This window comes from Felis catus, chromosome A1, assembly GCF_018350175.1.
Source record: "Felis catus isolate Fca126 chromosome A1, F.catus_Fca126_mat1.0, whole genome shotgun sequence".
NCBI lineage: Eukaryota > Metazoa > Chordata > Mammalia > Carnivora > Felidae > Felis > Felis catus.
In genome coordinates, this window is record NC_058368.1 from 73356841 (window position 1) to 73370923 (window position 14083).

The following is a 14083-nucleotide window of genomic DNA, read 5'->3' on the forward strand; positions in this document are numbered from 1 at the left end:
ACATAATGTTTATGTAAAGTTTTTTTTTGGTAAGGAATATGTAAGGTTTATATAAAGAATATTTATATGGGCGCCTAGGTGGCTCAGTCAGTTAAGTGCCCGACTTTGGCTTGGGTCATGATCTTGCGGTCCGTGGGTTCAAGCCCTGCTAACAGCACAGAGCCTGGAGTCTGGAGCCTGCCTTGGATTCTGCGTCTCCTCTCTCTTACCCCTCCCCCACTCATGCTCTGTCTCTCTTCATCTCTCAAAAATTAACAAATGTTGAAAAAAATTTTTTTAATTAAAAAAAAAAAGAATGTTTTTAAAGTAGATTCCATACCCAACACGAGGCTTGAACTCACAGCCCTGAGATTGAGTTGCACGCTCTATACCCAGTAAGTCAGCCAGGAGCCCCAAAATTTTATTTTTTTAATGAAAACTGTATTTACATATCATGGAACCCTTTTTGGAATACTTACTAAATGTTTTATGATTAGCCACTTTAACAGAGTAGTGGGAAATGACTACAGAGAAGCAGGAAGTAGTTAGAATTCATGACTTTTCCTAGTTCTTTTTTCCAGTTGTGAAATGCCACATGCTCGTTGTGAGTATCGATAGACAATATAGATGGTGCAGATCACATGGGGACATTTTCAAGGACATTCTTTTAGTTACTCTCCTCCTGTACATAAATGCGAGATCACATGATTCAGGCACCTCCATAACCTTTGTTACTCAGTAATACCATATGAAAATCTTTCCAGATCAACAGATACTTATTTACCTGGCGGTATTTGTTGTAAGGTATTCACTAAAGGGGGGGGTGGGGGGCGGGGAGCACTGGCCTATTTCAGGAGGAGGATCTTATTTGCATTGCTTTCAGCTCTGTATAAATTTGAAACCAAATTGCACTAGTATTCCTAGCCAGGAATAAAAATAGTTCAGTCAGTGGGAGGAAGGGTGGTAGGAGGGAGAGGCCAACAATTTACGGGGAATTTATGGCCACTCTTCCAGGGAGGCCACAGGAGTGTGTCATGTTATTCCTTTGCTTGGGGCACAGGGCAAAGCTTGTGTTTGCCTGTGTTTGCCGACTGTGCGATGAGCTCTGTGGACTTTATCTCATTAGATCTTGTGCAGTCAAAGCCCTAAACAAGGTGGCTGTGTTGACTTGAGCTGTCCAGGGTGACAGCCACGAGTCCCACAAGGTTAGTCTGAATTGAGATGTGCTGGAAGGGTGTGTGTTAGATATTCAAGACTTATTTCAAAAAAGAATATAAATTAACTCATTTTTTTCTACCAATTACACACTGAAATTATATTTTGGATACATTGGTTTAAATAAAATACATTATTAAAAGGAATTTTACCAGTTTTCTTGTTAGCTTTTAAAAAAAATTTTTTTTAATGTTTATTTTTGAGAGACGGATGTGAGTGGGGGAAGAGCAAAGAGAGAGGGAGACACAGAATCCAAAGCAGGCTCTGAGCTGTCAGCACAGAGCCCGACACAGGGTTCGAACTTCTGAACCATGAGATCGTGACCTGAGCTGAAGTCAGACGCTCAACCAACTGAGCCTCCCAGGTGCCCCACATTAGCTTTTTTTAAGTGGGGCTTTTGGAAAGTTTTAAATGCCCCATGTGTCCCACATATTTCTTTTGGACAATGATGTATTAAATTTTAGACAAAGGCAAAGCTTCCACTTATTGCATACAATAAAATACATTCATTAAGGAATCTGAGCAATGACATTTATTTTCCCTCTGTAAATATACCTGATATCTTTTACACATAACCCCAGATACACACGGACACACACACAGATTTTGTTCATTTATAGGGAAAATAATTGCTATCTAATGGAGAAATAGCTGTGCTGGTTATTTTTTTCCGATTGATTCTGATACTACAAATTATCCGTGGTATTGTACTCTAGATTTATTTGACCACTGGCATTTTTATGAATGCCCATGTTTATCGAGTCCTCAACCATCATAAGCAAACTTTAATGGCTTTTCATTCAGTGCCGATGGGGCCCTAGGAGTGAGTATCAGTGCACCAGGAGGAGCCATTGCTTCTGTCCCTAACTGGACATTGAGAGGAACTCAGCTAATGAATGGGACATCCATGTCTTCTCCTAATGCGTGTGGAGGCATCGCCCTGATACTTTCTGGTAAGGACGTTGCTTAGTGCTCTGCTCGGTCTGACTTGGTACTGTTTCTAAATTCCAGTAAAGTGATGGTGAATCTTAAGTCTATAGCATAATATGAAGTCAGGTATTAGCCATAAAAAATAATTGAACAAATTTACCTTTTTGGCAGACAGATGTTTGTGTTTTCTGAAGTTCTCGTGGTGAGAAATTGTGTAGAATTGGTAATGTTCTGGCCCAAAGTAAAGTTTAAGGTGGAGAAAAATTATGTGATCATAATTATTTAAATGTGCATTTGTTCATTCAACAAATATATTTATTGGCTGTTAATGACCATTGAGCATTATTATGGCTCAAAAGTACTTGCCCCTGTGGAGTTTATATTACAGCTGTGGGAGACAGACTATAAACAGAATTACCAGTAGTTTATCTTATGTGTTAAAAGGTAATGAATATTGCCGTGGAGATAAGTAAAGTGGGAAGGGTGGTAGGAGTTCCTGGGGTGGTGTTCGGAGGCTCACAGGATTAACTGGGTGGCATGGGCATTGACTGGGACTCAGTTATGGTCACCGGGTTGTTGCAAAGATTCCACTTCAGGAGTGCTCCTCTCATGAAGTCCAAGGACCCTCTGCCCTCATTTCTAGCCCCTTTCAACCACATCAGGTATTTAAGTTTGCTCCATGCTTCCGGTCCTTGCACGTATTATTCTCTCTGCCCAGAACTCCTTTGTGCCATGTTTTGGCCTTACAGACTCATGTGCGTTCTGGTAAGATTCAACTCACATCTTCCTTCGCCTGATAGAGCTTCACCTTCTTTTGGATTCTCACTGACAAAATTAGCCACTTTCTTGATTTGCTCTGGCAGCAGCATCTTTCCACGTTCTCATCTCCTACAGTATGATAAGCGCACACATGCTTGATGAGCTCTGCGGTTGGCAGGAATGCTATATTACTTGGGGTTCCTAGGTGGCTTGGTTAAGCGTCCAACTCCGGCTCAGGTCATGCTCTTGCGGTTTGTGAGTGCGAGTCCTGTGTCCGGCTCGGTGCTGACAGCTCAGAGCCTGGAGCCTGCTTCAGATTCTGTTATCTTTCTGTCTCTGCCTCTCCGCTGCTCATGCTCTGTCTGTATCTCTCTCTCTCTCTCTCTCTCTCTCTCTCTCTCTCTCTCTCTCTCTCTCTCTGTCTCTGTCTCTGTAAAATAAATAAACATTAGGGGGAAAAAAAAAGGAATGCTATATTACTCACCTTTTATCTCTAACAACAATCTTCAACACAAGGCTGACAAATTGGTGACCTCCATGTCCTTCTCACAGAACAGTCCTTCCCAGCTGGCTACTCCTGGCATCACCCGGGAGGCTGTTAGTATCAGTGCCTGGGATCCAGTCTCAAAGATGCTGAAGTAATTGAGCTGTAGTGAGGCCTCAGCATCTTTTCTCACTTGTTTGTTTTAAGCTCCCTTGGCGTTTGTAACACGCAGGGAGGCTGGTGAGTGTTGGTACTGCTGGCGAGCTTTGGACCAGCAGTGTTGTAATGAAAGTGCCACCTGAATGCCTTTGGCATCTCCTCTGCAGAGAGGGCACTAATGCCACAGCATAATGGGCATCAAGTGATTTTTGTTGAATGACATCTGTGCGTGATGCCAGCAGCTTGAGTCAGACTGTTGTAGTTCAGGTTTTTAAAAAAGATTAAGAAATGGGCACATTAAAGCCGAGAAATGTGTGTGTGATTGCTGCTGGTGAGGGAAAGAGATTTCAAGTAGCAGACTCTCTAATACTCCTTTTCTTGCTTTTGCTTTGTCATTTCAGGTCTGAAAGCTAATAATGTTAACTATACGGTTCATTCAGTCAGAAGGGCTCTAGAAAACACTGCCGTGAAGGCTGACAATATAGAAGTATTTGCCCAAGGACATGGTATTATTCAGGTAGTGTTTTGTGTGTGTGAAAAATGGATTGCTAATCAAGATGCAGTCTTAGCTATTACTGGATAATATTTCATATAATAACAGTGATTGAGTTGATCTAATTCTACGTTATGTGATCGTAATAGTTTCCGAACTGGTAAGCAAACAAGGTATGAAGCAGATTTCGTAGCTAAGACAGATTTGTTGCAGTAAGAGAAATACAGTAGATGTAGGACACACAGGGTAGAAATTCAGAGCGAAGAGGTTGAGGGCAGAAGCTGTCACTACAACGGCGTATGGAGGAGTCCCTAACTTTGGTCACTTGGGAATAGTGATGTGAGTCCAGAGAGTGGAGTGGGGTTGTGGGGGTGGTTGAACTGGTGTTGTGTCTGAAAAGGTAGACTTGTCCTCTTAGGCGAATGTACAGACTAACTTTTTGCCTGTACTTTGCTACAACCGAAATCAAGTTGGTGATTTGTTAATATTTTCTTGACCCAACCATTGATATTTTACTTTTTTTTTTTTTTAATTAGGTTGATAAAGCCTATGACTACCTCATTCAGAATACATCATTTGCTAATAAATTAGGTTTCACTGTTACTGTTGGAAATAACCGAGGCATCTACCTCCGAGATCCCGTTCAGGTGGCCGCACCTTCAGATCATGGCGTTGGCATTGAACCTGTATTTCCAGAAAATACCGGTAAGTAATAAATGGACAGTAAGCTGAGGTGCTCACATTTGTGGTTTGAATGAATAGTATCGTACGAGAGAAAGGCCATTTGGGTTAACGTTCTAAAGAGAAAACATGAATTGCCAATATTATTATCTTAAATCTTACATAGTTTAGGGAGATGCGATTGCAGGTAGGGTCCTGATATCATGGCAATTCAGTGAGTCTGGTGACTACAGAGGAAAACAGTAGCCTAGGCCTTCAGTGACCCAGAGTTTTATTAAATTGTGGACAATCAAGCGTCAGGTTCCTTTTTTTTGCCACTTTGACTGCTTGGGTGTAAGACAGAGAGGTTCGGTCAGAGAGTGGGTGGCAGAAGCAGCTAGCCAGAACCACAGCTCTTGGAGGTAGGAACAGAATGGTCACCACTGTATCCTTGGCATCTTCCTTTGGGTCAGATGGCACATAGTCATGAAAACACCCTGTCGTGAGGCTGTGGCCACGCGGGTAAAACGTGAACGGATCACAGGTGCACTACAGCCTAGGAAGGTCCTGTGGCTGTTATTTAAGCTGTGTTTTAGAAGCCCATGTCCTAGTGCATTTTTACAATTGACTAAACTCATTTGTTAGGTTTTAAGAGAAGGTAGAACTTTTGAAAATGGAAGAAAAGGAAAAAAGTACTAATCTTTAATTTTTGGTCTTTTTAATGCTAGAAAACTCTGAAAAAATATCCCTTCAGCTTCATTTAGCTTTAACTTCAAATTCATCTTGGGTTCAGTGTCCCAGCCATTTGGAACTCATGAATCAGTGTAGACACATAAACATACGTGTGGATCCCAGGGGCTTAAGAGAAGGATTGCATTATACAGAGGTATTGGTGCATCTCCATTTTACTTTCTAAATACTCTTTAAAATGTGTAAAAGTACCTTATGTGGCAGTCTGTGTTCCCATTGGTCTGAATTAGTTAAGGGTGGGTATGCATGCATTTGGTATTTTGCCATTAATTATGTGACCCGACATCAGAAAAGTGGTGTCCGCTCGTGCTTAATGCTTTTAAATTTTAATATTACTTTACTCTGTGAATAGATTTTACCTTTTTTTCTCTTGTAAAGGTTTAGGGATACTGAAACGTCCTCTTTTTTTCTAGGTGTGTGGCTATGACATAGCCTCCCCTAACGCAGGTCCTCTGTTCCGAGTTCCAATCACTGCAGTGGTAGCAGCCAAGTAAGTAACGAGTTACCGCAGCTGTTGTTACATGGAACTTTTTCGTGGCTATTTATGGAAATAGTGTGAACTTTTAAAGGATTGATAGACCAGAATCAGGTAACTGGGCTTTAGTTCTGCTTCTTGCTCGAAGTTCAGGGTGGCACATAGTCTTTGTATCGCTTGTTGACTGTGAGAATACCTGGGGACGTCTCACATGCCCTGCCCCAGCGCTGTGCCCGGTCTGATCCGTCTGCGGTTGGTGGTATTGTTTCGTCCCATCACCTACTGTTTCCAGACTCTTCCCTTCCCATCTTGTCTTTCACCCCAGAACCGAGGAACTCTGATCTGATCGTACCGCTTCCTGTTTAAGATACATTGGTGGCATTCCCAAGGATCAATGCTCTTTAAAACAGCAAACACTGATCCTTCAAAACCAGCATTTCCTATCACCCCATCCACCCAGCTGCACGTTTCCACTCACTGGTGCCGTTGCCCAGGTTTCCTCAGACTGGCATGTTCCTGGTCATCCCCAGGCGAAGGTAGTCCCTTCTGGCTGCCTCATGGCACTTTTTACGTGCCTGCAGTACAGGCTTTAGCCATTATGGGCAATGTTAGTTTACCCCATTGGACTGTGAGCCCGCTGAAGACACAGGGACTGTATCCTACGAGTTCCTGTGTGGAGCCCATTACATAGTATATTCGGAACAAAACAAATTGTTTAGTAGATGAAGTACGAGATCGAGATGGGAATTCTGGAAACAACGGGAAGTTCTCAGTTAATGGTTTCTACTGAGTTAGTTACACTGGTAAATATTAAATATGCCCTAGGTCTCAGCCTGTAAGAAACCTAGGATGAGATTCTGGAGATAAAAAGTGACATACACATGGAGAAATTACAGAACACTTAAATTCTCAGATTTTCCCTGGAAGTCCAGTAGGAAGTTAGACAAAATAATATAGAAGATTCAGGAATTTGCTGAGACATCATCTCCTTCAGGAAGCTTTTCCACGAACCAAGTACCTTTTCTTTCTTTACTGCTAACACTTCCTATCTACCCCAAGCATATTATGTTAAATGTTTTTGGTGGTTTTTCTGTCTCCTCCAGACTGACTAGGGCAAAGGAAAATATTTTATTCAGTGTTGTATTTGAAGCTCCTAACAACAGGACCCCATAGGTATAGTAGGCACTCATTAAATGTTTGTCACACTGACTACAATTTATCCTTAGCATACTCTTTAGGTTTCCATAGTGGGTAATTACATATTTGACTTTTATGTGTCATTGATTTCTTACAAAAATGCTGTGAAAGTACTTTTCTTCTTTACTGTGTCATTATAGCATGGCGTATTTTGAAGCTATATAAAGAGGTTTAATACCAGTCTCAGAGCTATAAGACAGTATCGGTGACGAGGCACCTGAGTGGCTTAGTCAGTTAAGCATCCGACTCTTGATTTCCACTCAGGTCATGATATCATGGTTTGTGAGATCTAACCCTTCATCAGGCTCTGCGCTGACAGCCTAGAACCTGGTTGGGATTCTTTTTCCCTCTCTGCCCCTCCCCCGCTCACACACTCTTTCAAAAATAAATAAACTTAAAAAAAAAAAAAAAAAGACCGTATCAGTGACACAAAACATTACGTTTGATTTTAATATTTAGGACTCACGATAGTTTAGATTCTAGTAATTGGGAAATCCTGTGAATGAAGGATCCATGTATGTGTGTCTTCCAGACAGATTGTAGCAGACAAGTAAATAGGAGAAAAATCACTATCCTGGGCTATCCAGAGCTTATCACTACTAACATGTTGCAAAAATGAGACTACTGTGCGAACTGTTTTGTAACCAGCTTTTAAATCCCTGTGTTTATTTCCAATGAACTGTGTTTCTTTCTAATGTTAAAATCTAGAGTACCGGTGGGCTTATAATATAAAGACATTTTTGTGACAGTGTCACATTTAGCTGTTTATTTTTATTTTCAGAGTAAACGAATCATCACATTATGATCTAGCCTTGACAGATATACATTTTAAACCTGGTCAAATTCGAAGGCATTTTATTGAGGTTCCTGAGGGTGCAACATGGGCTGGTAAGTAACATTTGAGTCCGTCCTGACCACTTACCTTTATGTATGTTCTATCCTTTCTGGGATTGGACCACAGAAAGTTTGTGTATCTCTAGTATGGGCCTTTCTCCTGACAGTACTACCTTTGACACTCTAGATTTGCTGTTAGATTTAAAACATTAATAAGATCTTGTACTATTTTGCATTGATTCATACATCAAATCATCTAGGCTATTTTAAGATGTTTTAATATTCAAATTTTTAGCTTAGTTTAACATTTTTTATTCTTTGAAGAGACAGGGACAGAGCACGAGCAGGGGAGGGGCAGAGAGAGAGAGAGACACAATCGGAAGGAGTCTCCAGGCTCTGAGCTGTCAGCACAGAGCCCAACGCGGGGCTTGAACCCGCGAACTGTGGGATCATGACCTGAGCTGAAGTCAGACACTCAACTGACTGAGCCACCCAGGCGCCCCTTTTTAACTTAGTTTAGAATAATACTTTGTCTATTAATGATTAGAGTCAGAGCTGTATGGTTGAGAACTCTGGGCTACCGCCCATATAGGGCCCATGGAATTGTCTAATACTGAGCTCTGATAAAATGTACACTAATAATACTAAAGGAAAATCTATGGTTGGTTAGTATTGAATCTGATATCTTTTTAACGGTTAATGCCAGTAATTATAATGCACTAATTACGATTTGTTCAGGTTGCTATTGAAAACAGGGTTATTTTTATAGGAATTTATTGGATGATCCAGAATGGAAGTAGCTCAGAGCATATAGCAGTCTTAGATCAGCAGTTTGCTGGGGGAGGGCAAGGAAACGGGAAGATGGCGGTCAAGGGTACAGACTTTCACTTACAAGGTGAATAAGTTCAAGGAATCTAATGTCTAACACAGTAACTGTGGTGAACTGTTCTTTATTATGTATTTGAAATTTGCTAAAAGTCAGGTTTGAAATATTTTCACAACCACAAAACAAATTGGTAAGTGTGTGAAGTGATGGATGTATTAACTAGCCTTATTGTGATAGCCATTTTACAATATATGTGTGTGTATCAAATCCCCACAGTGTACACCCTAAACTTACACACAATGTCATTTGTCAATAACAAATACACTGTATCTCGGTAAAATGGGGTGGGAGGTGGTGGGGGGGGGGGGCAAAAACAACAAAACCCAGAAATGTACAACAGATGATTCCTATTTCAAATAATTAGACATATTGTCCTAACACTAGGTTTTGTATTCTTAGCAATTGATTAGGTTCACAGAGCTCTGTGCCCACTTGACCTTGGGAACCAGAGACTAAGCCTTGCTCTAAGTTTCCTGTATTAGAGTGGGTGTTCATTAGATAAGATGCTGATCCTGCCTCACAGGGATTGTGGCTTTGCCTCCAGCTCAGCCTCAGAATAAAGCTAAGCACATGCAGTTCTGACAGTCACACTTTCTAGAAGCAGACGGGAGGGAGAGACTAGGAAAAGTTGTCAGTGAAGTTGAAGAAATAGATACTAATGGACTTAAGGTATGGTAACAAGTAGAGGTTTCCAAAATTAAAATCCTTTATCAGGAATTGATTGGTCCTCAGCTAAAGCAAGTTTCCTCATAGCAACAGAGGGGAGCAGGGTTTTGTGTAATCGTGTCCATCTGTGGACAGCTTGCTGTTCCGTGGTGTTTGGAGTTTGCAGCATGGCGGCTGCTCATTTTAATGCTGTTCTGTTTCTTTTCCGTAGTCGAGTCTTCTACCCTTTTATCTTTATTCATTCTGTTGATTCTTTGTTTTTGAGAAAATCCGCGCATTTCCTTTGAGTATATTATTTTATTGGCAATATGTCGTTTTCTAAAAAGTTGGCATTATTAAAATACTTGTATGTCTTTTTTTAAATCCTGTCAGTTTAAAGCTTTGCTTCCCCCCATCTGACTCTAGAGGTGACTGTGTGTTCGTGCTCTTCTGAGGTTTCGGCCAAGTTTGTTCTCCACGCAGTGCAGCTGGTGAAGCAGAGGGCGTATCGAAGTCATGAATTCTATAAGTTCTGTTCCCTTCCGGAAAAAGGGACATTGACTGAAGCTTTTCCTGTCTTAGTAAGTTTCAATTACTAGTTTGAAATCCTAAAATGATGTCTTTTTTTTATTTTTGTTGTGGGCCAAACCTAAGTATTTGAATTTGGTTTTATAGTTTGTATAGAGCATATTGGGACTGCATATTTTATTGATGCTGAATAAGTAAAGTAGGAAGGTGGGTAGTCTTGGTGGGTTAGTGGAGACCAAGCAGGAGGTAAATATTGTTTGAACTCTTCGATAACTTAGTGAAGAAAAGTGCTGGTCTGCTAGGTTCTGATGCCTTGCGACATGGACCCCGAAGTGGATTGTTTTCCTCGTCACACAGATCATTTCCTCATTTACGTTTTTCTTCATGTTTTCTACTTGTTGCATTATTAATGCCCCGTAGTTAAGAATCCATGAGGCTGTTTTGCTGTAGAGGTGAAGCTGTTGCCGCTTCCCACCCGCAGGGCTGCCGCGTGGCAGGGCCCCTCCTGCGTGGTGTCGTTTGTCCTCTGCAGGAGCCGGCGTTCTTTCTCAGACCTGTTTCCGTAGTGTTTTCAGTTAGTTGTATCATCTTTCCTGGATCTTATGTTTCTGATTACTTTTTCTTGTATGTGTTAGTGTCCTGTGACCCATCTTTAAACTTTCTAACGCACCGAGTACTAGAAAACCTAATTTAAAACTCAGTGCTTCAAATAGTTTTTGCTTTTAATTTTTCTAAGAGAAAGATGTAAATGACCGTAGTTTCATTTTGCTTTGATTGCCAGGCAGCTCTGAGCCTGCAACTCAACTGTGGGTATTGAATAGGCCTTGCACAGCTGAAATACCCCTCTTATCATTGTTCTTATAACTTTTCCTTTGGCCCTAAGTTTTTATTCCAGTTTGTTTTCATCATTGTTTTATTTCATGTACTCTGAAAAGCTGCCTCAGATCTTTTATGACAAGCACTGTAGGATTCTGAGTAAATAACTGTATATTTAAATGCCTGTACTCTATCTCTGCAACCATAATCGTCTAACTCCACACATAGCTGTACAAATAGGAAAAGTTTGAAAGCTAGAATTGCTTTAAAACACCTACTATTTATATTGTGTACTTTGAAGGAAAGTGAGAGAAGGGAATTATACATCTCTGATTTTCATCTTTCTTCACAGGGTGGGAAAGCAATTGAGTTTTGCATTGCTCGTTGGTGGGCAAGTCTCAGTGATGTCAATATCGATTACACCATTTCTTTCCATGGAATAGTGTGTACTGCTCCTCAGTTAAACATTGTAAGTTCCATGTTTCCATCATTTTTAACGTCACTTACTTGCGTTAGGGAAAAATAATCTCACTGGTTGGGTTTAAATGTTAACGTGCAGATTACCTATGGTTCTGGAAATAACGGTAGTCTTTATTCATAGGTGTTTACCAACTTTGCGTTAGACATGTCCATTTTAGGTCCAAATGTTTAAAAATATGGTTTATTATCACCAAAGTTTGAGAATCTAACTTGATAAATATCCTTTGTAGCATGCGTCGGAAGGAATCAATCGTTTTGATGTTCAGTCCTCCTTGAAGTATGAAGATCTGGCTCCCTGCATAACCTTGAAGAGCTGGGTCCAGACACTGCGGTATCTTTAAATGTTTTAGGGCTACAGATGTTGAGCATCGGTGTGGTGGGGAGTGGGGACATCTCTTACACTCTTTGAAAGGAGTCATCTTCTTAAATCATCTGAGTGCTGGAAATACAAATGCACTTTCTGACTTTCCAGCCTAGGAATCCTGGCAGCCCTCAAGGAGGCAGCCCCAGCAGTAGCTTCCAGCCTTAAATAACATGGAAGTAAAGCTCTGGGTGTGGCCCCTACAGGACCCAGCCTGTGATGTGTGCGTTGCCATCTGCAGTTTGGACAGGAGGGTGCGAATCAAAACCTGTCTCTACTTCGACAGTGTTAGCAGTTGCCCCAATATTGGGATCTGGTTACGTATTGACTATGTGTTGACATTTGAAAATGTTTTTGTAACCTCACAAGATTTAAACTATGTATTGCTGTGGTTCAGTCAGTAGAGAATTCTCTACGTGAATACTATATTAAAATACTATAAAATATACTGAAAATATAATAAGATATACAGAGTTTAGGAATGTTCATTGTCACTTATTGTGACACGTCATAGATTTTGTTGATTATAGTTTCATTGGTCTCAGTGAATGAACTCTTAAATCAGTTACACATTTGTCTAATTACAGACCACTGAGTGCAAAAACAAAACCTTTAGGATCAAGAGATGTTTTGCCAAATAATCGTCAGCTTTATGAGATGATCCTGACCTATAACTTTCATCAAGTAAGTGTTTATATAATGAAGTATAACCTTAAAATGAACTTCTGGGTTTTGTTCATGAATCATAAAGTCAAAAATGGAAGGACAAGGGATTGAGTGTGTGTGTGTGCGTGTGCGTGTGTGTATCAAAGAGTCAAGTAATTAACTGTGGTTAATTTGGAATTATTCTTTGGAAAGTAATGATTTGTAACGATCTAAGTCCCATTTGGGTCTGAAGTCATAAACTCTAATTTAGTGGTAACTTTGCCTTTGAACCTTAGTGTTTATAATCACTGATAACTGTTCAGTGGTTAGACGTCTCACCAATGCCAGATGCCTTCTGATTATGACAGATGGCCTGACTGCTTTCTCTGAAGCATACATTAAAACCATGAGAAGTCGGAATAACTCTTGGGTTGAATGAGTAGTAAAAGGTAGTTGAGACTAGTGTAAATGTGGGATCTGAGAATTTATGTAGGACCAGTGAGATTTCAGCAGAATGCTTATTGGAACATAATATGAATTTGGTTTTAGTGTTTAGGAGATGATTGATTTCGGTGAATTGTCAAATTTCAGTTTTATCAAGTAATTAGAGGTCCTGAAGGATACATATTATATTCATTAATGCATACAAATAGCTGGGTTTGTATTTTTAAAAGCTCGTAAAGGAGAAATATTTTTTTTATTACTGCCAAAATATTGGATGTTCTGCATTTTAAAAATCGGTTACCAAAAGGAAATGTTTTTAATACTTTTTTTTTTTTACTTTTTTTTTTTTTTATTGTCTATTTATTTTTGAGAGAGAGAGCACAGAAGAGGGGCAGAGAGAGAGGGAGACACAGAATCCGAAGCAGGCTCCAGGCTCCGAGCTGTCAGCACAGAGCCCAACGCGGGGCTCGAGCTCACAAACTGAGATCATGACCTGAGCCGAAGTCGGACGCTTAACCGACTGAGCCACCCAGGCGCCCTGTTTTTAATACTTTTAATGTAAAAATCTCATCAATAACAGTTTTGCAGATCTACATCAGAAATCACGTAAATCATGTCAAGTAATCATTCGTATTTTTTTTGTAGCCCAAGAGTGGGGAAGTAACTCCAAGCTGCCCACTACTTTGTGAACTATTGTATGAATCAGAATTTGACAGCCAACTGTGGATTATATTTGACCAGAACAAAAGACAAATGGGTTCGGGAGATGCCTATCCACATCAGGTATGAAATCAGTAGTGATTTTTAGAATTAACAGAGGCTGTTTCCTGAGATAATGAATTTCTGATTTCTTGTTTATGGTAATTTTTGTTTTTCTGTTTTGTTTTTTTTTTAATCATATAGTTTTGTATTTACTTCTTTGACATACCAGTCGAAGCTCAGTTAGTTGTCTTGTATAAAATAGACTGTGACAACCTCTCAGCCATGTAAAGTCAGCTGATTCAAGTTTTGGGGTAGAGGAGGGCACGGGTGATGCCTGCAGACGCTGGCCAGCATAGCTTTTTATTTTAAGTATTTCTCCTTCCTTCCCACTGCTTCCACCCATCTGAAGGCTGAAAGCGGATCATCTAAGGTCATATGCGCATCTTGAAATGATCCCAGGTCTGAACTTGGTGAAAAGCACTACAGCAGTGTCTTCAGTTTACTAGAACTTTGACATTTATTTCTTCCTGACATGGCTGTTTACTCAGCACTTACTGTATGCCAAGCACTGTGCTTGGTACGATTGTCTCAAGGGGAAAAAATCTTTTATTCAAACAGTTTGTAGAAATTTCATCCGATTA

General features: G+C 40.3%; 1 protein-coding gene across 9 annotated transcripts in view; it reads left to right on the top strand.

Moving 5' to 3' along the window:
• TPP2 (tripeptidyl peptidase 2) overlaps nucleotides 1-14083 on the top strand; it is a 68086-nt gene that overhangs the window by 32842 nt on the left and 21161 nt on the right. For all 9 annotated transcript variants that reach the window (XM_023252993.2, XM_045055656.1, XM_023252982.2 and 6 more), the window contains 11 exons: nucleotides 1999-2147; nucleotides 3928-4043; nucleotides 4556-4724; nucleotides 5408-5565; nucleotides 5843-5919; nucleotides 7883-7989; nucleotides 9893-10047; nucleotides 11163-11279; nucleotides 11521-11621; nucleotides 12239-12335; nucleotides 13386-13523. In XM_023252993.2, the coding sequence (XP_023108761.1) occupies nucleotides 1999-2147; nucleotides 3928-4043; nucleotides 4556-4724; nucleotides 5408-5565; nucleotides 5843-5919; nucleotides 7883-7989; nucleotides 9893-10047; nucleotides 11163-11279; nucleotides 11521-11621; nucleotides 12239-12335; nucleotides 13386-13523 (1384 nt within the window). The remainder of the gene's footprint in view (nucleotides 1-1998; nucleotides 2148-3927; nucleotides 4044-4555; nucleotides 4725-5407; nucleotides 5566-5842; nucleotides 5920-7882; nucleotides 7990-9892; nucleotides 10048-11162; nucleotides 11280-11520; nucleotides 11622-12238; nucleotides 12336-13385; nucleotides 13524-14083) is intronic.